Below are 26,846 nucleotides of genomic sequence, written 5' to 3'. Positions count from 1 at the left end.
TCATCCAGATGGCTTTGTACCTAAGGGAGTGGGGGGTGGGGTGGGGCTCATGGTTTCTAGTCTGGTGTCTTAAACACTACACCAAATTGGCTACCAAAACTGTCCCACACATTAATAGCAGTGTGAAGAGATGTGCAGATGTTGCTCCTTTTCTGCAGTGTTTCATGGACTGTAAAACACTATATGGTTACACAGTTTTTCAAGAGAGCTATAAATCTGTGAAATTGTGAGATATTCCGATGCTGAAAAACATAAAATCCATGTACCATCATTAGAGTTGTATTTATCATGGGGGAGGAGTGATAGGGCAGGGGAGGCCCAAGGGTGTGAGATCCAGCAAAGCAGGAAGCAAGTCCAAGGTCTATGGGGACCCAGCCAAGTGAGAGATAACCCCAGAGGCTTCAATGATATGGGATGGGTGAACAATAGGCAGGTGTGGGCAGCATCCCTGTGGTCAATCATAAGGGTAGGGAGATTGCCAAGTACCCAATTTGTGACCATGGGAGCAATGCAACTGCCGTAACTTTGGTCCAGTTCATAAGGCCCTTCATTCAGTGCCATCATAATTTCAAATGGTTGCTGAATGAATGACTACTTGTATACTGTACATACAGTGAAAACCTTTGAAGCAATGTGCTTCAATCATGGGGGAGCACATGCAAAGCTCTTTTTTCCTATTCTATATAGCAACCATATATTTTTTCCAAATCCATGTTGCTGTTTTGGAAATAATTCTCCCCGTGAGCATGCACACCACTTTGCTATGCTGAAATTTAGGGAAAGAAACATATGCTTTAATGATTCACAAGTACTGTTTCGTATGTACTCCCTCATGTATTTTTTTAAAAATTGCTGAAAGGTTTTCCATGATCCTACCTGCAACTTCTTCCATCACTTTGATGTGTTAATCCTTTCACTAATTTACCTGCCTCGCAGCAAACAGAACTTCTGTTTCCCCATTTTTGTAATGGGGGAGTGGTGAAATCTTTTTAACTTTCCAGGGAAAAACAAAAACTGCTTCTGTGCCTGCAAAAAGCTAAGAAAGATTATTACAGGTGAACTATGAACCCAAGAAGAAAGGAAAGAAAGAAATGAACGAATTCCAAAAATTTTAAGCTCTGTCCATCCATGGTATAAAACTATACGAAAACATCCCTAAATTCTTTTTTAACCCGTTATTTCAAGCTCTTTTTCATTTGCTTAGAACTTCTGAATGATAAGTTTGCTCTTGCCAGGAGTTATCTTCCCAAAAATGATTTATATTTTTTGTTTAAGAACATCCAACTTATTTGGTCACTTGAGAAATGAAAAGGAAATACATAAAATTTAAACACTAAATATTTCCAGGTCTGATTCTAAACAGGAAATCAGTAAAATGTCACATAATTATTATGGCTGTTTTAGGTGCAGAAGATTTATCTAAGCTTGATTTATGCTGAATATTTTCATAATTTCGTAATTGTACTTGCATATTTACATGCAAAGCAACTCAGAAAATGTTAACATTCAATTGTTAGACATCCAAATACAAGATACAAATAAAGCCTTCCTGGAATTGAGTTTGACTCCCAATGGCTGTAGGGATATGGCCAGTCAATTTTCTTAGCAATAGCACTTAGATTTATATACCGCTTCACAATGCTTCACAACCATCTCAAGCAGTTTACAGAATCAACATATTACCCCCAACAATTTGGGTCCTCGTTTTATCCACCTCAAAAGGATGGAAGGCTGAGTCAACCTTGAGCCTGGTTGGATTTGGTCTGCCAAATTGCAAGCAGTCGGCAGTCAGAAGAAGTAGCCTGCAGTGCTGCATTCTAACCCCTGTGCCACGAGGCTCTTACAAATTATATGGAAGTTGTTTGCCACTGCCTTCTTCTCAAATCCGTATTTGAGTTCTCAAAAAAGAATTTCTTCACAGTTTTGCATTTAAGTTCTAAAGGGATCTGTTTAGCTTTTCGATCACAGTTGGATAGATGTCATCACCTCCTATGATGCAGAATTAGGTGGTCATCAATTTACAATCATTTATTTAGTGGTTGTTCAGAGTTAGAGCTGGACTGATAAAAGTGATTGAGAACTTATCCTCGCATGACACATAATCACGTGACACAGGGCTGTTGTGTGATTACCATTTGAGACCTTCCCAGCAAACATCTGACAATCAAAATCAATGGGGGAAGCAGGATTTGCTTAACAACCACGATTCACTTAACAACTGCAGCAATTTGCAAAAATGGCTGTAAAATGGGATGATTCACTTAACAGCCACCTTACTTAGCAGCAGAAATTCTGGTGCCAATTGTGGTAGTAGGTTAAGGACAGCCTGTTAGTAACTCATCCAAATTTGATTTTCTTGTTGAATTAATTTGTTAAAAAAAATGTTAATAACTACGAGTGCATAAAATTAATTATCATTTGCTGTGTAATTAAGGTATTTGGGCTTTCAAGGATGAGTTGAAATTTTAAAAAGGAAGGATAGATTCAAAATACGAGCCCCATTGGGATCGGCTTCTCTACTGAGGTCAGCTCCGTTCAAAATGGCATTCAGTATGGCTGCTTTGCTCCTTCGTTCTTATTGGCTACATTCATTTATTTATTTGTTTTGTCAAGTACATATTGGAGGTATGTAAAGATATAATAATATTGATATACATGATACTAGTAATAAGAAAACAAAATAAGAAGAAGCATTAGATATAGTAATATTCATATGCATTGTCCTAGTAAAAAAATAAAAGAAACTTTAGGACAGGGGATGGAAGGCATGCTGGTGCACTTATGCATGCCCCTTACTGACCTCTTAGAAATCGGGAGAGGTCAACCATGGATAGTCTGAGGGTAAAGTTTTGGGAGTTAGGAGATGATACTACAGAGTCAGGTAGTGAGTTCCATGCATCAACTACTCGGTTACTAAAATTGTATTTCCTGCAGTCAAGTTCGGAGCAGTTTACATCTGTTATGTGTTCGTGTGTTGTTGTGGTTGAAGTTGAAGTAGTCGTTGACAGGAAGGACGTTGTAGCATATGATTTTGTGGGCTATGATTAGATCGTGTTTAAGGCAACGTAGTTCTAAGCTTTCTATTTCAATTCTATTTCAATTATTATCATTATCATTAGTAGTATTAGTATTTATTATATTTGTATGCCGCCCCTCTCCAAAGACTTGGAGCAGCATACAAATCTAATCTACAAAACACAAATCCAATGATTAAAACAGTAGAACAGTTAAAAAACCATTGATTAAGAAACACTCATACAATCCAAACAAAACCATACATAAAACAGAATGGCCTAGGGGAATCAATTTCCCCATGCCTGGTGGCAAAGGTAGGTTTTTAGGAGTTTGCGAAAGGGAAGGAAGGTGGGGGCAGTCCTAATCTCTGGGGGGAGTTGATTCCAGAGGGTCGGGACCGTCACAGAGAAGGCTCTTCCCCTGGGTCCCTCCAGACGGCATTGTTTTGTCGGCAGGACCCGGAGAAGGCCAACTTTGTGGGACCTAATCGGTCACTGGGATTCGTGCGGCAGAAGGCGGTCCCGAAGGTATTCTGGTCCGATGCCATGAAGGGCTTTATAGGTCATAACCAACACTTGTGGCCGGAAACTGATCGGCAGACTGCGGTGTTGATGTGACATGGGCATATCTGGGAAAGCCCATGATTGCTCTTGCAACTGCATTCTGCACGATCTGAAGTTTCTGAACACTCTTCAAAGGTAGGAAATTCCTAATCCCGTTTAGTTTGGGGAGGAAACAAAGTAAGACATACAACATTCACCAGTTTGAGAATGGAATATTTTGTAGAACTGCAGAATGTACTGAATTTCATCTGGTATGTACCACTCTGGCAGGCAGACTTTAAAAACTTCCAGAAGTAAATCGTCTGAATCAGAAGAGGTTCAGAATGTCCCATACCTAGAGTTTTGGCAAGAAGCAGACTTATTTCCTAGTCAAGTACCCAAGGGCAGCTCAAACAATTTCTGGTTTACTTCTGGAAACTAGTAAACTGACTGTTAGAATGGCATGGTCCAGGAGCAATTTAGCACAAATCAAGATGGAAAATAGAACATTTTCAAAACATTCTGTCCCAAAATTGTACAGGGAATGTCTGGTAAGAGAACAGAGCATATCATTTTCTTTGGCAAAAAATGGAGAGTTGAAATAAATGATTTTATTCTGGGAATATGAGAAGAGATTGGAAATCTATAGAAAGGCAGATAATCAGGTAGTCTATAATGACCAGTGAAGAAGCACAATTATTTTATGGATTGTACAAGAAGGTATTTGGCTACTTTTCATATTGCTAAGTTATGTTTTCTCTACCTTCAATGTTAGAGGAAAGGAGGAGAGATTTCTAAACAAATAAAACTAGGGTATAAATGAATCTTACCATTGGTGAAGGTGTTCACATAATATCTTCGCCCCTGAGGAGACATATAACTTTGCCAGCCAGGTGGGAGGTGACCATTTTGAGAATCTTCTCCAACTTGAGGAATGACTTTCCTTGGTTTCTGTTGAAGGAATGACAGAAAAAGCAAGGTTTTTTTCAGAGAATCTTCAAAAGAGTTTACAGAAGAGGTTATAGAATGAAATTCAAACACACCCTTAAAATTTCCTGGGAACAGAATGCAGCAGTTTGAACACTCAATACCTTTTAGATTCCAAACATCCCAATTATCTTACCATCTGCAGCTTGGGAAATCTATGCAGGCCTTTCATAAAAGAAGCATTCTGAGAGAACAGGGAAGATAATGGAATGTTGTGGAACCTGTACTGTAGCAATTCAACAATATTATTGCTTATGGTGGTTGGAAAAGAAACATAATTCAAAGCCTGCCTGAAAGGCAAATTCATACACTGTCTATGGTTATATTATCCTTATGCATCAAGAGTGTTGGTAAAATCCATCAACTGGATGGGTTTTAGCAACAAAAGGCTGCCCCTATAAAACCATTCTGCAGAACTCAGAGACCAACAGTAATATAAATATTTTGCTGGTGACATTCATCCTAATCTATTTGTTAGGTTAGATACAATGAAACTAGCTCATGTCTTTTGAAATCAACCAAAACCATTGTTCAAGCATTCCTAAAACAATAACACAAGAACTACCTTTCAAATTCACAATTTAAAACAAATGAAGCTCAAGACTGTCACTTTGCTTCTATCCACCTAACACTTTAGGACAGTGATGGCGAACATATGGCATGGGTGCCACAGGTGGAACGTGGAGCGATATCTGCTGGCACACGAGCTGTTGCCTTAGCTCAACTCCAATGTGCATGTATGTGCAGGCCAGTTGATTTTTTGGCTTGCGCAGAGGCTCTGGGAGGGCGTTTTTGGCTTCCAGAGAGGCTCGGGAGTGTGGGGGAGGGCATTTTTACCTTTCCCCGGCTTCCAGGGAAGCCTTTGGAGCCTGGGGAGGCAAAACACAAGCCTACTTGACCCACCAGAAGTTGAGAAACAGGCCATTTCCAGTCTCCAGAGGGCCTCCGGGGGGCAAGGGAAGCTTGTTTTGCCCTCCCCAAACATTGAATTATGGGTGTAGGCACTCACACATGTGCAATAGCACGTGCCCAAGCACTTTTGGCACCCGAGGGAAAAAAGGTTCACCATCACTGCTTTAGGATCAGGAAAATACTCAAGCTCCTCACAGCATACTGCTACATTCTCAAGATATAATACATCACTTATTGTCCAACAGAGACCTCTATTATGGTCACTGAAATATACAAACATTGAGATATAGATGGCAAATTTGAGAAAGGAAGAGACAGGACATAATAGAAGTAGGATGTGATATCAGTTGTTTACTTGCTTGCTTGCTTGCTTGCTTGCTTGATTTGCTTACTTACTTACTTACTTACTTACTTACTTACTTACTTACTTACTTACTTACTTACTTACTTACTTACTTATTTGACTTCTATGCCGCTCAGTCCCATGGGACTCATTAGAAGCAAGAGAATCAGTGGGGATAGCAAAGCAAAGCACTTGAACTTTAAGAATGTCTATTGAGGAGCCAACAGACGCTAATACGTCAATTACATCTTTCCCTGCAGTTTCCTGAACAACCAAATCTGCTCTTCAGGCAGAGGTGGGAACAGTGGGATCATCTAGGTCAGAATGGCATGTAGGACACTGCATTAGAGAAGATAGCAAGGACAATTCTCATGGCAGAAGAAGATTTTTACTCAAGGTAATGTCACATATAGTCCCAGTATACCAAAGCACTGCTAAAATCATCATCTGTGTGACAAAAGAAGAAATACAATTAGGGGATCCAATATAAACAAGTGGAGCCAACAGCCGTTTTTCAAATCCACAATCATCATTCCCATTATTGCAATTATACAATATAAGTGCATACTGCACCCGGTAACAAGGGGACAAAGTGCCATGCGAAAGAAAGCAGCCTTATGGATTCTTTTACAAGGCTGCATGGAATGGGGTGGAGAAAACAAGCCAATTAGACTTCCAGCTCATCGTCTTACAATGTCCCTATGCAACTGCAGTGGAAGAAACAACAAGTTGCAAAGCAGAAACATGGCTGGGCATTGCTCCAAGTTGATTACAAGCAGCTGTACATTAATAGCTTTTGGCTGTGTCCATCACAGCTGGGAGACTTGGGGCCAGCTCTTCTCTGACCAGCTCTAAGAGTGGGCTGCAGGGAAAGAAAAGCATAATACTAAGGCCCTTAAGTCTCGTTATCACAGTAGCCTAACAGTATTACTCATTAGAATGGTATGTGATGCACATGACTCAGTTCTGCTCTTATGCACAATACTGCTGTTCATTACCAGGTGTTCAAGACTCCATATAAGTTAGGCATTTATGAAAGATTCCACTAGGTCACTACGACTATGGATATATTTCACTATTCTAGCGCTTTCCTGGTGGAAGTAGGATCTGTTCTTTCCCATAAGCAGAACCCACCTTTGGAATCTGAACTCCTGGCAATGGTTTGGTTTCTCTACTTCAACTGGAATGTGCTAATGGTATAGGTCAGTGATGGCGAACCTATGGCACGGGTGCCACAGGTGGCACGTGGAGCCATATCTGCTGGCACATGAACCGTTGGCCTAGCTCAGCTCCAACTTGCATGTGTGTGCCAGCCAACTGATTTTTGGCTCACACAGAGGCTCTGGGAGGGCGTTTTTGGCTTCCAATGAGCCTCTGGGAGGATGGGGGAGGGTGTTTTTACCCTCCCCTGGCTCCAGGGAAGCCTTTGGAGCATGGGGAGGGTGAAACAAGAGCCTACTGGGCCCACCAGAAGTTGGGAAATGGGCTGTTTCTGGCCTCCAGAGGGCCTCCGGGGGTGTGGGAAAAACTGTTTCCACCCTCCCCGGGCATTGAATTATGGGTGTGGGCACTCATGCATGCACGATAGCACGCATGCATGCTCTTTCGTCACCCAAGAAAAAAAGGTTTGCCATCACTGGTATAGGTTTAGACTCTTCATAAACAGATTGGCAAAACTGAAACAGGTATATGGGATGCTCTTGAAGAATGAACCACAATGAAGAATTTCAAGACTTTCCACCAGTGAGGCTAGAGAGAAATAGAGATTAAAATTTAGATTTTAATAAAGTTGATTAGCTTGTTTTCATTTTACATACATGGATTGGTCTTACTTAGTAAGCTAAATGACTGCCTCTTCTAACTATCTCTAACACATAAGAAACTTTACAAGTAAAATATTTGATCCATTCGGTTCAGCTTTGCACACAGTACATTGACTGGTAATTGCTCCCCCAGGATACACTGGACACATACCTTACATTCTGTGCTCAGGTCATTTCAACATTATTACTATTTTAATTTCTCTAAACCTCAGAAATATTTTGAAGGTGAACAGACTTCAGTGGAAAGAGCAGGCTGGCAAGAAATAATGAAAACAAGGGGAATTTGACAAAATAATTATCTGCTTATTTTGCCTGAGCTACTGTTATAAGGAATATTCTTCTGAGTTCAGTTCCAAGTTGGAAAAATACACTAGATTCATGAAAGTTGCTTGGAAAGAAGGTTTAATGATGGACAGGAGTACATGGCATGAGCTCCTGGACAGAAAAGGTGGATCACATGCTTCCAGATGTTGGGTGAAGGGAAAAGGGCTCAAAGGCTGAGATTTCCTTGTTTTGTGCTCTCTCTTGGACCCTCCCTGGGGGCCTCTTGCTCCTGTGCAAGAAATGCATTCTGATTGGCTGCCAGACTCCCATGGTAAAATGCAGGGGCAACTTTGTAGGCTGTGTTTTTGAGTCCTTATTTGGCTGAGCCTTGCTGAATGATAGTGTAATGAAAGCACTTTAGGCAATTCCTAACATGGCTGTCTGAAGGAGATCGATCTTTGTTATGTAGAATAGTCTGGTCCAGGCTATTAACAAAGGTGGGGAGGTGAATGAGCTGGGCCATTCCTTGATGGCACATTGACAAAGGTGGGGGATACTAAGAGTGAGTCTTTTTTTTCTGCCTAAAAGCGTGTTTCTAAGGATATTCTATATAATAAACTGCCTTTTTTAAATATTTAATTTTTCTAGGAGAGTGGTGGGTGCTAACCTCCTACACTACTGAAAGAGAGTTGCAGAGCTCTCAAGTTCACATTTTCCTTTAATTAAGACCCAAAACGTGAGAGTAGGGAAGAAAGGTGAGAAAGAACGCCTTCATTTAAAAAGTTCCTTTCAAATGAAGCCACTCTACTCAAAGAAACAACCCCGTCCAGTTTCATGGTGGTTTCAACTATACAAGGGTGAGTCAAAAATGCTGTAAATCAGGTTAGCCACATTCCAACATTGCTGGCATTTTGGAAATACACAAGTCCAGGGTAGTCTGCAATCTGTCACAAAAGACCTGTGTGGAAATTCTATAAAAAAAACTCTTCGGTTTTTACTTCAACGTGGCTTCTGGACATTCTTGCATGCATGCAATACATACACAACATTGCTTTGGAAAACAGAATTTGTTTTCTCTTTCCCTAGCCAAATAGCAACAGAAAGGAAATATTGGCTGCATGGGTAAAGCAAAGGATGGGCAGAGAGGGAAGAAAATGATGAGTATGTGATCCTGCCTCACTGCCTTTTTATTAGAGAAACTCTGAACCTATGGACATTTGATTGGGTATTCAACCAAAATCAAGGTTTTTGAGTATTCAGTTCATTCAGATAGTTACTAGTCATTGGGTGAGAGACTTTATGTTGTAAGATTTTTGGAAGATGCCATACCAATGTTATGCGAGTGCTCTAGCTGCTTCTTGTTTTCTACATATTTTCAACTGGTTTTAACAATTTGGCACCTAGTTACTTGATGGAATACTTGTACCTTCAGGAACTGTTTGGAAACTTTCCTGTAGAGCTTACATGCACATTACACAAGAAGTTTTTCATGTACAGACTTCTCCCTCGAGAAATGTATTTAGCATTGTTGTTGCTGTTGTTGTTACTATCATTAATGCCTAAAGATATTTCTCTAGAGACTTTTGGGGGGGGGCTTAATTATTGTTCTTGATCTATTTTGGAATATTATCTGACTAATTTTAGGCTAATACTTCACTATATTTTATACTGCTTCTCAGCTTTCAAGGATTATTATGCAGATTTGTGGCTATAGTTACTGTTTTGGTTGTTATTGCACCATTAATTTTTAAATGATGAGCTCCTGTGACAGAACTCTGGTATTAAAATGTCTGTAATAAATATTCACATAGAAATGTTCCTCAAGATGAGAGTTAATTTAATTTAGTGGTTAAAATGCTGAATTAGAAACTGAGAGACTGTGAATTCCTGTCCTCTTTCTGGCACAGAAACCATTTTAGGCAAACTGTTCCATGTCTCCCTCAGCCCAACCCACCTCACAGGGTTATTGTTTTGTGCATTATATATGCCATCATCAATTATGTAAAGAGCCAAAGATAAAAATCAAATAAATCTACACTGGAGGGCATGAGGATTGCAGAGGAATACAATGGTACTATAACAATTTGACATTAAACAAAGTCTTTGAGTTGATAAGAATGGTCCAACCCACCCACCCCTCTCCTTCCTTAAAGTCCTTAATTAAATCTCTGAGTCCTTAATTAAATCTCTGAATTAGGCTTTCTTTCCTGAAACGAAGCAGGTGGAATAGTACAGGAGACTTAATAGAGTACCGTGAAGACCTCTTCCATTTTCTGTCAACAGAAAATGTGATTGGCCAGTGGGAGGAAAATGAACAATAATAATGTTGAGTTCAGAACCTCCTGTGAAAAAGAAGATGAGAGACTTATACGATCTGAAGAGAAACCAGCGTATGGAACCTCTTTGATAAGGTCATCATTCCATCCATATTGTTGCTTATATCTTAAGATTTTTATTAATATTGCTTCTTCATTGCTTTTTTGACCCCTATGACAATCATTAAGTGTTCTACCACATGATTCTTGACAAATGTATATTTTATTTTATGTACGCTGAGAGCATATGCACCAAGACAAATTCCTTGTGTGTCCAATCACACTTGGCCAATAAAATTCTATTCTATTCTATTCTATTCTATATTCTAGAATCCCAGCAGCATATTTGCAAGCAGTCACAGCTGCATGACAATCTGTAAAATCAAGTCTTAAAAAAGCTACAGCAGTGTCCAGTTAGAATCACGAAAATAAACCTGTCTACTTATTCAGTAACTACAATTTTGCACCCTCTCTTAGCACCCATCTGTGTACATCTGTCCATGCAAAAAGTGAACAATTTAGCTTTCTGCAGAAAGACTCATTTCTACACATATCCAATCTGTCCATATGCTGCTTTCCATAACAGCATCATGTGGGGCTGCTGCTTTTTGCCAAAAAAATTAAACTATACATCAGCCAGCTTGAAGAAAATAATTGGTGTTCCAAGGAGGGCTATAGAAGCAGCAGTGTAGAACTTAAAAAAACAAACTAGTGGAAGGTTTCTGTTTCAAGCAGAATCCAGGCAAATACACAACACATGTACTGTTGAACAAAGTCTGTGACTTTTAGAAGATGCTCAGCTGTTGACAAAAACAGACTTTTACTGTCTTCTATTCAAATGTTCTATTCAAAGAAGATATCATCTCACAAGGTGAAGCGAAGAACTATCATTAATACAACAGCGGCATGTTATACACTATTTTTAAAAAATTACAACTGAGGGGGATAGGGCTGTTGCTAATATGATTTCTCTTTAAAATGTTATTCTTTGATGAATATTATCAGTCAATCCTAAAAATGTTGCCAAGATGTTTCTGAACTCAAATGAGCCTCAGAATTATTCTTATCTGCAAGATTTATTTACTACTCACTATGTAGATCATGGCTGAGTTTATCCACCAGTAATGGTGAAGTATTGGAAATATACATATATGTTTAAATTACCTCTGAAAAAGTGGTCCAAGATTAAAATATTGAGACTTCTAATCCTGAATGTGAAAACAACTTTGGAGGACATAATGATTCATTTACCTCCCTTACATACATCAGTTGCTTCCATTTAATATGCACCCAGATAGAATCTGTCAACTAGAGGCAAAAACCTGGAATAGCACGTTCTACAGGAATTGATTACAATTCTGCTGTGTAATGTTCACATATTACTGCTAAGTTGTTTGTTTGTTTATCACATTTGGAAGCCACCCATCTCCCGCACAAAGCAATTCGGTGCAATTCTCACAGAGAGCTTCTCCAATGGTTCTCAGAAATAGCCTGATTAGGTCATCAGTACAAATCTCTATTTAAAAAAAATACACAGGATACACTGTATACAGTATGTGTAAGAGTTGAACATCAGGAGAACTCCCTTGTCACCTCTTCCTCAAAATAGCCCTTCAATTGTGCATCAAAGAGGCGGCAAGAAATTTGTCCATTAAGTAATAATGTTCAGAATAAAATGAGGGAACGATGTGTGCCGAAAGTATTGTTTATAACAATTGGATAGTGAATCCCAGAAGATGAACTATCTATTGCAAATGCAGTCTGATAATACCTATTCCTGCACACAGTTCATCAAGAAATGGATTGTAAATTTAGTATGTAGAACAGAAAAAATGAAATTCTTCTACTGTTTGTAACATAGACTCTTTTCTTTTTTGCAGCTTTCTGTGTAGAGGTCTAACAGTGTTTCCTCTGTTCTTTGCATATTAGTAGAATTCTGGGGAAGGAGGGGGTTGGGGAGCACGTGGATATGATAGGGGTGATTTGCATGAACAATACCGCTATCACATACATTTTAAAAGTCAGTTAGCTTCTTCTGACACAATCTGTTTTGAAAAGATACAGAATTATTGCCCTCCCACCATCAATCTCAACCGTCAGGATTTCGCTCTAGGAGTCCAAGGACATATTTTGCTTTAATCATACTCAGCAGCTTCCTGCCAACCCACAAATTTGCCCCAATTTGTTATATGTTCCCAAACACAAAGAATTCACTCTCCCACACAATCCCAACATTTTTTTCCATAGTCATTATTTAGCAAGTTCTTTAGCTTGTTTTACAACGCCTATGTCTACTTCTTTCAGCAATGCTTAGACTGCTCTTTATAACCGTTTAATGGACACTGCACTAAGCCAGCATTAAAGATACTCTTTTAAACATGCTTCTTCTAACAAGTAATAAAATTAGATACATCCTGACCCTTCACACAGTGTGGTCTGTTTTAACCAGAACCACTAAATATCAGTCGTGACTCTCAGATCAAGGTCTTTTGTAATTCCCAAGTCCATGCAGAGTAAAAAAAAAAAAACCTCAGATAAAAAAGTATAGGTGTGTCTAAATTTCAAGCTGAATCATCTTCTATAGACATATCAAATCAAGCATTTCTCAATGTATCAAATTTACCCCTACAGAATGCCATCTTACCAATGGGAGCTTTTGCCAAACCTCTTGTAGAATCTATGATCCAAGCAGAACTGGCTGAAACCTTCCCTTCTGTTTGCAAGATGAGGACGGAAATTACCCACTGCCTGTTCTGCTGTCCAGGCACAATTAAACAGCCAATGCCTTATGTGAAAACTCAGAGGACGAGCAACTACTTAAAGGGATCTCTTTTAATGTGTCAACACATTTCAGCACTTCACTCTGTTCTTTGAAAATCAAAAGGCTACATTCTAGAGGCTTTCCAGATGGGAAAGCTAGTGGAAGTCTTGCCAATTTTCAAATGTCTGTGTAGGTGATGGAGAGCACAAAGCAAGGGTCTGTATCACTGACCTAGTGCTCCCTATATACAGACAGGCTTTGTCCAGCTTTCCTTGGTCCAGTCCCAGCTTCCTTGGCCTTTTGTATAGCCTGTCTGTCTCCCTGCAATCTTTTCCTCTGACTTCATATAAAGCCAAGTCTTTGTACTCAGAATAACCCAACTTCCAAACAGTGTTGCAAAATTAAACCCCATCACATGATTCAGTGGGCACTGGAAGAATGCAAGACCTAGCAAATATAGGATGAATTATGTTTGTTTATGCAGTCCTGAAGTGGACCCTTACCTCCACTATTTTCCAAACGAGGAAAGGTGAACAAAAATGTTTGCAGCAGTGCCTTTTTATGCAAGAGAAAGAGAACATCCTGATTATTGCCTTTTTTGTGCATTGATTTTTTAACGTTAATATACATAACCACTGTTATAACAAAGTAAGTGTTATAGGTGTTGCTGCTTAGTATAGTCCTGCTTAGAATCTTTCAGAGAAACAGTAGCTGTTGATAATGGTCTTGAATTAAAGTGATATGACCGAATGAAAGGAGAGGGGCGGCATACAAATCAAATCAAATCAAATCAAATCAAATCAAATCAAATCAAATCAAATCAAATCAATAAACAAACAAACAAACAAACAAATAAATATTTACTTACCCTAGGTATCCTGGACATAAATTGTTTCAACTCCTACCCCCAAAATGACACTATAATGACACTATAAAGCACTTCACACCACTCTGCTAAATAAATATTTCCCTCCCCACTGTCAAACTACTCATTAAGGCTGCATTACCATTACAATTAGGACTGCATGACTGTAACTTGTTGCTTGTATTCATATGATTTATATTAATATTGATTATTTCCTGATTGCTTATTTGTACCCTATGACAATCAAGTGTTGTATCTCATAATTCTTGACAAACGTATCTTTTCTTTTATGTACACTGAGAGCACATGCACCAATGACAAATTCCTTATGTGTCCAATCACACTTGGCCAATAAAGAATTCTATTCTATTCTATTCCATTCAATTCCAGCACAAGCTTGAATTACACACTTCCTGAAAAAAATGTTTGTAGATCTTTTGGCACAGCATTAAGTTTTGTGGAAAAATGAATTTCCAATTCCTAAATATATTACATTACAATGATACTGAAAGTCTGAACTGTTATAAACTGTACTATCAGCAGGATATTGGGAACCTTTTAATTGACAGAAGTGTTCTTAGGACACAAAAGAGCTGAAGACAAAAGTTTTAAAGATGTTACCAACCTAACACTCAACAATTCCATAACTTCAGGTATTGATTCAATATGCACAAGATGTACATCAGGAGTATCAAACTCAAGGCCCATGGGCCAAATCTGGCTTGCAAGGTATTTAGATCTGACTCAAAGGGCCACATTGGAAATAGCCTGGTACATCTGCCAGCGAAAATGGAGCTTGGGGAGACCATATGCGCTCCTCCCAAGCTCTGTTCTTGTTGATAGAAAGTTGTAGGAGGTCGCCACAGCTGAAAAGAGAGCTTGTGGCCCTCCCAAGCTCCTTTTTCACTAACAGAGGGTTGCAGGAGACCTTTGCAACCAGAAAGAGAGTTTGGGAGCCCCTTTTCACTGGCAGAGTGCTCAAGCCACCATATACACCCTCAACATGGGAGATGTCGAGCTGGACATGCCCACCCTGGCCAGCCCCCCAAGGTCAAACACAACTCCCATGCAGCCCTCAATGAAATCAACTTTGACACCCAAGCCGCTGGGTGAGATAATCTGACAGCATGGGTTGAGGTATCATCAGTATGCTGATGATACCCAGTTATACATCTCCACCCCATGCCAATTCAGTGAAGCGGCAAATGCAATATACTGGTGCCTGGAAGGTGTAAGGGTCTGGGTGGGGGCAAACAGACTCAAGCTTAACCCAGATAAGACAGAGTGGCTGTGGTCTTTTCCTCCTAAGGACCATTCGATCTGTCTGTTCATTGTGCTGAGGGTGAAACACTGACCCCCTCAGATAGGGTCTGCAACTTGTGACTCACAGCTGAACCTTAACCATCACCTCTCGACTGTGGCCAGGGGGACCTTTGTCCAGGTTCGCCTGATGTACCAGCTGCAGCCCTATTTGGACCAGGAGGCTCTGTGCACACTTGTTCAGGCCCTCATCACCTCCCATCTTGATTATTGCAATGCGCCCTACATGGGGCTACCCTTGAAAAGTGTTCAGAGACTTCAAATTGACCAGAATGCAGCTGCATGAGTTGTCATGGATGCACCTTGGTATACCCATATAAACACCTATGTTCTATGAGCTGCCTATCAGTCTCCAGGCAAAATTCAAGGTGTTGGTTACTACCTATAAAGCCCTATATGGCTTAAGGCCAGATTATTTATGGGACTGTCTCCTGCCACATACCTCCCAGAGACCAATTAAAGCACACAGAGTTGGCCTCCCCCAGGTCCCATCAGCCAAGCAATGTAGACTGGCGGGACCTTGTAGGAGAGCCTTCTCTGCCCAGCTCTTTGGAATCTGCACTGCTCCCACCCTGCTGGTTTTTCTGTAAGGCCACAAAGACCTGGCTATGCCGGCAGGCTTGGGGACCCTAAATTAACATCTACTGACCACCTGTATGAATATGACTTTGCATGAATGAGATGAACATGTATTGTTGAGCCGCTATTAAGAGTTTTAACTAAGCTTTTAGATTGTTTGACTTCTTTATTATTGTTTTGTAACTCTATATGTAATTTTATATTGTCGTAAGCCACCCTGAATGAAGGAATGAACGAACGAACGAACAAACAAACAAACAAACAAACAAATAAATATGCTGGATGGAGTTTACACATTTTAAATGTTTTCAGAGTGGAATTCCAGTTTGTGTTGCATTGTGCAGCATAAAAATCTAATAAATAAATAAATTAGGATAGGATAGGATAGGATAGGATAGAATTGAATTCGTTATTGACCAAGTGTTATTGGACACACAAGAATTTTTTCTTTGGTGCATGTGCTCTCAGTGTACATAAAAGAAGATATATTTGTCAAGAATCATGAGGTACAACACTTAATGATTGTCATTGGGTTCAAATAAGCAATCAGGAAAAAAATCAGTATTAATATAAATTGAGTGTTGGTACTCACCTGATACGCCCCTTCTCAATGGGTGGAGCTAGCCTCCAAGAATGGAAAGACACTTTATCCAAGTCAGAAGTATAAAAGCACCTCTGAACCATCACTCCTCTCTTTTGATGAGGAATAACATATAGAACAACTGCGTTCTCCCAAAACTCCACAATGAACCCTCCTAAAACCTATAAGCCAGGTGAAAAATAAGGGAGGGACTTGGAGGCTCGCATTACCCTACCCAATGCCCATTCTCCATACTAGCCTCCAAGAATGGGACATACCAAAGCCTCCTGTCCCCTAGAGGGTCAATGGATACTGGCTTGGACCCCCTCAACCTGGACCACCTGGACCAATACCCTCCACCCAAATGTGGAGGGAAAAGAGACAAGTCTATAGTGGCGGACAAAGGGCGATAGTGAAAACCATTTGCCTCATGGCAAATCTCTTTGATAGAAACACAGGCAGACCAGGCAGCAGAGGTGGCCACACTGCGGATAGAATGGGATGTCACAGCAGGTGGTCTTGGCAAGGAAAGACAGTTGTAAGTCAAAGTGATGACAGCCCTGAGCCATCAAACCACAGTGACTGATGAGACATTGCAACTGAGGGAGGCCTGCTGAAATGACACGAAGAGGATTTATGGACACGAAGAGGTACATTGAACTAAGTATCCAGAGCCTGGAGCATGTCCAATAGTGCCAGCGTCCTTCCTCAGCTGAGGCAGGAAATGGGTAGAAATTGGGCAACACAATTTCTTGTGGAAAAAAGAGTTTACCTTTGGAATGAAGGTGGGGTCAAGTCGCAGAACACCCTATCCTGGTGGAATAGGCAAAGGCCCTCCTGAAGGGACAAGGTGGTGAGTTCTGAAATTCATCGAGCTGAAATCACAGCAACAAGAAAGACCACCTTATATGTAAGATGACACAATGGCCAAAGGTTCAAAGGGGGCTCCCATCATGGCCTGCAGAACCCTGGACAGGTCCCAGGTAGGGAACCTGTGTACTGGCAGTGGGGAGATGTTGGAGACACCTTAAGAAACCTGCAGAGTAGGGGATGAGTGGCCAAGGAATCCAGAGACCCACAAGAGAGTACAATTGGTGGCATTGTGTGTTCAGAACCAAACCTTTTGTCACAGGAACTACAGGATGTTGATTACAGACAAATAGACCAGAGAGCACCCTGTCAGCCAGCACTAGTCGCAGAAAACCTTCCAGGTGGCCGAATATATATGGCCTGTGGAAGGCCTCCTGGAGGACAGCATAATCTATATTATGTCCTTGGGGACCCCTCGGTGGCGCAGAGTGAGGCGGTCAGTTGTAGCCAGCATGGATTGTCATGTTGGACTCTGTCGGAGGGATCTTCCTAAGGGGAGCACACCAAGAAGGATTTCAGGTCCACAAGCCAGGCTCTCCTGGGTCAATGTGGGGCCAGGAAAAACACCTCTGCTTTCTCCTGCAGGATCCTTAGATTCCACAACAATGGGCCAACTGCCACTTGTGACAGAAGTCTGTGCATATGGCGGGCTACAGCAGCCAAACCCATAGCCCGAGCAGCAAAATGGGCCACCTGCAAACTGGAGTCCTAGGTGAAGTGTGCAGCTGCCAGGAGCTTATTCAAGTCTTGATGAGCACATTTGTTGTCAGCTGGCAGGTGCTCCTGGAGCACGTGCAGCCATATCAGCAAGGATCAGCAGAAGAAGGATGTAGTGGTCTTGACTGCCCAGGCTACTGCCTGATGTGACCTTTGCAAAGCCAGTTCAGTTTGGTGATCCTGCGGCTTAAGAAACTCCTCGGCGTTCCGTGACAGTTGCACAGCGGAATGGGGAGAACCAGGAATGTTGGGCCAGGAGTGGGGCTCATTGGAGAACTTTTTGTCTTGTGAACTGGGCAAGGGTCCCAGTTCAGGAGTGGCAAACCTCCAAGTGGGGGTTTGCCACTGCTTCACTACAGCATCCACAAAGAGATTCGGAATTAGGATCAGAACGCAGGTCCTTAATGGCTAGGACAATGTCCAGTCAACGAAGCAGTGGAAGTGATGTGCCGGTGCCTGGAGGCTGTTGGGGTCTGGATGGGTGTCAACAGACTCAAACTCAACCCGGATAAGATGGAGTGGCTGTGAGTTCTGCCTCCCAAGGACAATTCCATCTGTCCGTCCATAACCCTGGGAGGGGGGTTATTGACCCCCTCAGAGAGGGTCCGCAACTTGGGCATCCTCCTCGATCCACTGCTCACATCAGAGAACCATCTTTCAGCTGTGGCGAGAGGGACGTTTGCCCAGGTTTGCCTGGTGCACCAGTTGCGGCCCTATTTGGACCAGGACTCACTGCTCACAATCACTCATGCCCTCATTACCTCGAGATTCGACTACTGTAACACTTTCTACATGGGGCTACCTTTAAAAAGTGTTCGGAAACTTCAGCTTGTGTAGATTGCAGCTGCGAGAGCAATCATAGGCTTCCCTAGGTATGCCCATGTCACACCAACACTGCACAGTCTGCATTGGTTGCTCATCAATTTCTGGTCACAATTCAAAGTGTTGGTTATGACCTATAAAGCCCTTCATGGCACCGGGCCAGAATATTTCCAGGACCGCCTTCTGCCACATGAATCCCAGTGACTGATTAGGTCCCACAGAGTTGGCCTTCTCCAGGTCCCGTCGACTAAATAATGTCGTTTGGTGGGTCCCAGGGGAAGAGCCTTCTCTGTGGCAGTCCCAACTCTCTGGAACCAGCTCCCCCCGGTGATTAGAACTGCCCCCACCCTCCTTGCCTTTCGTAAACTCCTTAAAACCCACCTCTGCCATCAGGCATGGGGGAATTGAGACATCTCCCCCGGGCCTATACAATTTATGTATGGTATGCTTGTGTGTATGTCTGTTTTAATAATGGGTTTTTTTAATGTTTTTTAAATTATTAGATTTGTCATAAATTGTTTTATTTTGTTGTGAGCCGAGTCTATGGAGAGGGGCGGCATACAAATCTAATAAATAAATAAATAAATAAATAAATAAATAAATAAATAAATAAATAAATAAATAAATAAATAAATAAATAAATAAATAAATAAATAAATAAATAAATAAATAAATAAATAAATAAATAAATAAATAAATAAATAAATAAAAAATAAATAAATAAATAAATAAATAATAAATAAATAAATAAACAAACAAACAAACAAACAAACAAACAAACAAATAAGTATGTGTGTGGTGGTACAGAGGTGCTTTTATACTTCTGACTTGGTCCTGATTGGCTAAAGAGCAGTGTCTTCCCATTCTTGGAGGCTGGCTCTACCCACTATGGAGAACGTAAGTACTATAAGAAACAAGTTACAGTCATACAGTTATAAGTAGGAGGAGATGAGTGATAGGAATGATGAGAAGACTAATAGTAATAGTACTACAGCCTAATCTCTAACTGAGATTTGTTTTGCTTTGCTTTTTAAAAAGAATTTTACATCTTCATTTTGACCTGTTCTTGAAACCAGGAATAGGAATTTAGGTAGGAGAAACAATTCAAACATCTTATGAATCAAATTAATCAACCAACCATTAACTACTCTTTTTAATTGAAATTTCAAATGTAACATAAGATCCCATTTGATGTGTTTCCTTATAAAGAGGATACTTTAGCATCAATTTATTTAAATGCTATTCATGTCTGGCAGCTCAAAATCAAAAGTACTATAACTTTCTCCAACAAAAAGAAAGAACAAAAGAGAGAGAGCGCTAAAAAGAATGCAAAACTATTTTATACATCTGTACCTATTGTTAATCAATAATTTGAGAAAAAAATGGCATTACTGGTGGTCATTCCACCAACTATTTGAAATATCTTGGCCCCCCAAAAGATGTTTTAGGTGCTTTTTCATATTCTGGTGCTTTTTATATTCTCCCTTTTATTTTTATTCATCCACTATAAAAACAAGAACAAAAAACACCATGAACTCTATGCTCTATGTGGCTGTGTCATACTTTAATTTAATAATGATTTTAGTAGTATACCCGTTAGTATTCTGCTTGGTTAGTAACAGATTGATACATTTTATAGAATTTTGTTCTATAAAATGAACTAGTCATGATAATGACTATTGCTGCATATACTCATTCTTCAGATGAATCTGCCACGGAAATGGCTTCACATGATTTCCTGATTCATCTTGAAAAGGATACCCTTCACTGTAAAAGTTCAACACTTGCACAACAGAAAAAAATACTTCTCATTTACAGGAAACTCCTCATAGAACACAGGGATCCTAAAGAGGAAACATCTGTGTATTCATAAAGGGAATATACTGTATTTTGCACTATGAGATGGCTAATCCTAAGAGTTCACTAGTATCTAAGGCCAATTTTGCAAATAACTCTAGATAAAAATAGACGTGTAGGCAATACAATACTCTAGAACTGTGAAATATTACTAGCACAAAGTAATGATTTTTAATAGCCATAGCAGTTAAATGTTTAACAATTTACATACGATAATAATTTACATACTATACTTAAGCATTTAGGGGCAGTGTGGTGGCTAAGTAGCTAAGATGCTGGGCAGCCCAGGTTCAAGATCTGAGTTCCACGCCATGGGGTGGGCTCCCATCCTTGCCCCAGCTCCTGCCAACTGCAGTTCGAAAGCATGCAAATGCAGGTAGATAAATAGGTATCACTTTGGTGGGAAGGTAACACTGTTCTGCGATGTCATGCTGGCCACGGGACTGTGTAAATGTATATTTGGACAGCACTGGCTCAATGGCCTTGATAGTCACTGCCTCTACAGTCAGCAATGATTAGCGTATTAAAATCGGCAGAGATTCCTTCACCTTTTAAAATGTTTTACTTAAACACTTAACAAATATTTGGAGACACTGGAATATTCTGAGTATCCACTAAATGCTAATTCAGTATTGATTCTACATATAATGAGCAAAATGCTTCTTTACTAAATAGGCATTATCTTATATACGGTATTTATATGTAAATATTTCATGCTAGTCTCAATTATATCTCATACTTCAGGTGAAGTAATGAAAAAGATTACCTACCCCTTACAATCTCATTCTTTTCAATAGAAAAACTTAAAAAAAGAAGAAGCCCTAAGCATTCTGGAAAGGAAAACTTTAAATGGTTAAATATTTCAAGTTATTTTAACTTTATTTAGAAAAAAGATATAAAAATGGAAAACATACACACAGGAAAAGAGAACAGAAACTCCCACATATTATACTGACTAATACAAAAGAGGAAAGTGCTTCATATCACTGGATTTACTGAAATGTTACCCCTACAACTATTTATGCTTTATTTTTATGGTAACAATTCTGAAAATCAGGAAGGGGAAAGCACTGTTTGACCTTACTTAATTTTGAGACTCACCTTGATGTACATTTGTACATGCACAGCATATATACATAGGCATGTTACTAATCAGTAGAAAAAGAATGAATATGAACAGTGAAGGACTACCAAAATTTTCACTACCACACAGTGGGCATGGCTTACGCGGGACGCCCTGCATTTTGTTTCAACATCTTTCAGTGCAAATTGGGTGCTCTGGGGTGGAGCTCCATTTTTGCTACCCCACTGCATTCCCCCCGTCCGGGCAGTAGCCCACCCTGAATATGACACATACTACCAGGCTGACCACTGAAATGTGAAGCATTAATTTCAACTCAGTAGTGGGTTCTAAATCCCTTTACTACTCAGTTTGTGTGCACGCAACACTTAAGAGCATAACACAGAAATGTCCCAGGCAGGTGGGCGGAGCCTCCTGCTGATGGTACTACCAGTTCTTAGAACCGGGCCAAACCAGGAGCAACCCAGCGCTGGTCCAAATGTTTAAAAAGCTACAAACACAAACTGAAACACAACACAGACATCTCACAGCCCTTTATAGACCAGATTGTTTGGTTCACTGTAACTAAAGCTTTCAAACATTATGTAACATTTATCTTAATTTTGGTGGTGGAGATTGTCTAAAGACATTATACTTTAGCCAACATAGTACAAAGCCATTAGCCATTAGTCTGCAAAAATTATTTTAAAAAAAGGGAAACCAAGATAAATCACTTCAGAATGTTTTCCAATTGGGGCTGCTTTTCTTCTTTCATGTAACCTGAAAGCTGTATAATTCAATTGAAAAACAAACTGAATCAAAAGGTGCTTCAACAAAGTATTAGTTTAAGAGTGTGCACATTTATGCAAGCATGTTACTTTAATGGTTTTTAACCCACCCCCTCTAAAAGATTTCAGTTTGCTTTTTAAATAAATCATATAACTTTATAGGTTATATTACAGGTGAAGTGATTTATCTTTGTCTGGTTTTTTAATATCTCAAACATTTGGCATATGAACGTGGTGTGTGTGTGTGTGTGTAGACTTCACATCCACTGAATCTATCTAAGTTGAGTCTATCTTTCAATTCAACAAAACAATTGTTATTCCTTAGTACTTCAGTAGAGAAAACAGCAGGAAGGTGGACATTGCTCATGCTCCCACTGCTTTTTTTGTTCACCTGTGATCATTCTGTTTGTTTAAGTAAAGGAATATCTGGAACCATGAACCATTGGGACAGGGGTGACCTACTCTAAACTGTGAGTCTTCATTGTAAATACAAGTGACTGCCAGCTTGAAAGGGGAATTAGACGATTTTATGAAATATATAGCTATCAATAGCTACCAGGCACAGTGAAAATAAATTATGTTCTCATTCTTTGTCAGTAATATCTCTAAATACCACTTACTAGGGATCATGGGCAAGGAGATGGTATTATATTCATGTGTTGTGGGCTTCCCATAGAGATCTAGGAATAGAAGATCGTATTCAATACACTTTAGGTCTGAGGTGAGTGGTTGGTGTTTATTGGCTACATAAAACATATTAATATATTTTATTACGTGAAGTGCAGCAATTACTGTCTTCCAAAGAATTCTGGCATTAAAAAAAACCCTAACTTTTTCAATTCCTTCATTGTAGCACAGTGTGTAATGCAGATGATTTCTGGTTGTTCTTTCAGTGATGTTGAAAATATTATGCAAGTCAAGCTGGGACAAGTTGACCTAAATCCTTTCCATCTCAAAATTTCAGGTACTGAAAATGAGCTGACCCAATATTACAGGATCTATGCTTTGCAGAAACTTCAACCTTCAAGTAGAAAACTACTAAAGGGACAAGAATGAGAAAGAAAAACCAATCAAGTATTGTGAATCCTGGCCTATGGAGGTGAATAGTCCAATTCAATATAGAAATGACACAGAAATGATCGATATTCAGAGCAAATCTATGTCATAGTGTGGCATTTGTCTCATTTTATAACACAACATTTTACAAACAATACATGGACAATTATGTAAATGTACCATATTTTTCAGAGTATAAGACACACCTTTTTCCTCCCTAAAAGAGGCTGATAATTTGGGTGCATCTTATACTCTGAATGTAGCTTTTTTTTTCAGCCCTAACTATCTGCTAACGATCGCCCCAGCTTTTACTTTGCAGGCTCTTTCATTGTTTCTCTCTGCAAAGAATGTTTTCCAAGCCCTAAGTCTTGGCAGGGTTTTTTTAATTGCTCTAACTTGCTCTGAATAAGTTTCTTTTCAGTCCTAACCAGGTGCTAACAATGTTCCCAGTTCTTACCAGCTTGCAAGCTCTTTTATTGTTACTCTCTGTGAAGAATGTTTTCCAAGCCCTAAGTCTTTGCAGGGTTTTTTCCATTACTCTATTTGCTCTGAATGTTTCTTTCCAGATGCTAATGATGTTCCCTGCTGTTTCTGGCTTGCAAGCTCTTTCATTGTTACTCTCTCCTAATAAAGTTTTTTTTAAATCCCTAACCAGGGAATAAAATAATGTGCTGGCTAAGGATGCTAGCCAGTTGAATACCTGGTAAGCAGATTCTTTTCCCTATTTTCCAAAAAAACAAGGTGCATCTTATACTCGGGTGCATCCTATACTCCAAAAATACAGTATTTGTTTGTTGACCAAATACAATAAAAAAACAATCCGGGAAAAGTCACATGACTCAATAAATGTTTCTCTTTCTCCCCCCCCCAAATAACCAACATTTTGGGGTCTCACATGGGAAGTAAACAATAATTTTAACACTGTGGCAATATCCACATCATTCCTCAGCACCCCTAGTTCTCATGTAGCTGAAATTTTAGTTGTTTTTTTGCAACTTTATAGAACATTTGGTTTCCATGGCACCAGATATACCATGTGAGATTAAGATTATATTTAGAAACTGGAACAAGGAACATGTGAGCACCCAAATAGATATGCTGCTGTTGTTATAGTAACCAACAACTTCTACCTATAAACTGAGATTTCCCTCCTCCCCTTGATAGAATTCCTTGCTGAACAAAGACCGCCCACCTCAGAAATTTTACATTGTCAGGAAATAAGCCCAAGCTTCCTTTTATTCCTTAAATCAACCAACAGAGCCTGAAGCAAATGTTACAATAGCTATGACTGGATGTCATTCAACAGCTGTACTAGGGTATGAATTTGATGATATTATGGTGCCACGTGGCCCATGATGACCTTTTAGGAATTATTCAGCCAGCTGAATGGTTCTGTGCCAATTGTATACCATTCTTTCTATGGATACACGCTTATGATGTTGGCAAGATAGCTCAATAAAGGGCTTTGTTGCCCTTCTCAATTCTATAAAACAGTCTGTTGTTGCCTTTTGTAGTAATCCTTGAAGGGAGTCACAAGGCAACAACCAGGCCAGCTGCAAAACAAAAGCTTTATCTATGGCTTGCATCATTCTTTCAGAGAGAAAACAATGCAACCTAACAAGGAATATGTCCCTGACTTAATAAACCATAGATATTCTACTCAGCACATGTCTAAAAAATTGTAATTTGTGACTTCTTCAACATCAGGATGAGAATTAAATGTCTATTAAGGCACCTCCTTCTTAATCCAAAGATTTCAAAGACTTTCCTTTATGCATTTATCCACACTTCCCACGCCCTAACCAATTAGAGATTTAATATATTTACAGTTTCCTTTAGTTATACATCTTTCCAAATAATCATATGTGTGTGAGAGAGTACCTGTCCATATTCAGAAGAAATATACGTTTATCTCTTACCAGTTTTGGCCCAAGTCATTTTATATGCTGAAGCAGATGGGACCTATTAGCAGGTCTCCTTAAAATGACCAGCTAAACATTTCAGACAGCAATGTCCAAATTCTACCAACTCAATAATCATTATTAGCACATACAGAGCCATCTGAAACTTTTTGCTTCATCTAATACATGAGGTCTTGTTCTATTTCTTAGTAATTTGCTCTGCCGTTGACAAATAATGCAAAGTTCTTGTGCACTCATAATTACATCTATAAGTCAGGGGCGGGTTCTAAAGTACCTCATTGCCAGTTTGCTTCTTCCCATGCTGCATGGACATGCTGCATGGGCACGTTCATGCATGTGCAGTGCCAAAAAAATCTGAAATTGCGAGACCGCCTTCTGCTGCACGAATCCCAGCGACCGATTAGGTCCCACAGAGTCGGCCTTCTCCGGGTCCCGTCAACTAAACAATGTCAGTTGGTGGGCCCCAGGGGAAGAGCCTTCTCTGTGGCAGCTCCGACTCTCTGGAACCAGCTCCCCCCAGAGATTAGAACTGCCCCTACCCTCCTTGCCTTTCGTAAACTCCTCAAAACCCACCTTTGTCGTCAGGCATGGGGGAATTGAGATATCTCCCCCGGGCCTATATAATTTATGTATGGTATGATTGTAGGTATGTCTGCTTAAAAATGGGGTTTTCTTAACTACTTTAAATTTTAAATTGTAAATTATTAGATTTGTTATGAATTGTTTTATTATGTTGTGAGACGCCCCGAGTCTACAGAAAGGGCTGCATATAAATAAATAAATAAATGAATGAATGAATGAATGAATGAACGAACGAACGAACGAATGAACGAACGAATAAATAAATAAATACCAAAAACATTCCCCCAAAAGCCAAACCCCCCCCCCCCAAAAAAAGAGATGTCGACGCATGCGCATTGCCAGAAACTCAGCTTCTGCGCATGCTCAGATGAAGATTATTTTTTTAAATCCAAAAAATGATAACACCCATGGACTGGCACCAACCTAATCAGTTCTGTGATGCCATTGTGTTGTCAGCTGTGGGTCGCAGCCAGTTAGGGTGAATCAATCAGAACCTTGGAGGCATCCACCTCTGCTATAAGTGTTTCCTTTTAAAACAAATGTAGGAGTGTCCATTGCTCAATGTTCAAGAAGCTGCGTGACAACCTGTTTCCTTAATTTTATCAAGCGCAAAGCTCTTCGGGGAATTGATGGATAGCAAATAGCTGCACAGTCCTCATGTTGAAACACCATGCTGAAAATTGGAATATTGCTAAGTTAAATAGTCTTCAGTGGCTGATATAAAAGGAAATAGGCAAAATCAATTTCAGGATGAGATATTAATAGTGTATTTTTTTCCTTTCTTATCTGGATTAGAGCTGATGATCAAAGAATCCCTTAGGCATCAGAAACTGAGGTATATGTAAGCATGAAAAAACCCCAAGTTA

The 26,846-nt window shown here is 39.9% G+C and overlaps 1 protein-coding gene across 2 annotated transcripts in view; it reads right to left on the bottom strand.

The window, feature by feature from the left end:
- The window catches only part of GAS7 (growth arrest specific 7), a 174,384-nt gene that overhangs the window by 84,543 nt on the left and 62,995 nt on the right, over positions 1–26,846 (bottom strand). For both annotated transcript variants that reach the window (XM_070739803.1, XM_070739802.1), the window contains exon 2: positions 4,388–4,508. In XM_070739803.1, the coding sequence (XP_070595904.1) occupies positions 4,388–4,508 (121 nt within the window). The remainder of the gene's footprint in view (positions 1–4,387; positions 4,509–26,846) is intronic.

This window comes from Erythrolamprus reginae, chromosome 2 (assembly GCF_031021105.1).
Source record: "Erythrolamprus reginae isolate rEryReg1 chromosome 2, rEryReg1.hap1, whole genome shotgun sequence".
In the NCBI taxonomy this organism is placed as follows: domain Eukaryota; kingdom Metazoa; phylum Chordata; class Lepidosauria; order Squamata; family Dipsadidae; genus Erythrolamprus; species Erythrolamprus reginae.
The sequence above is the reverse complement of the archived record's forward strand: the minus strand, read 5'-3'. Positions and strand labels throughout refer to the sequence as shown.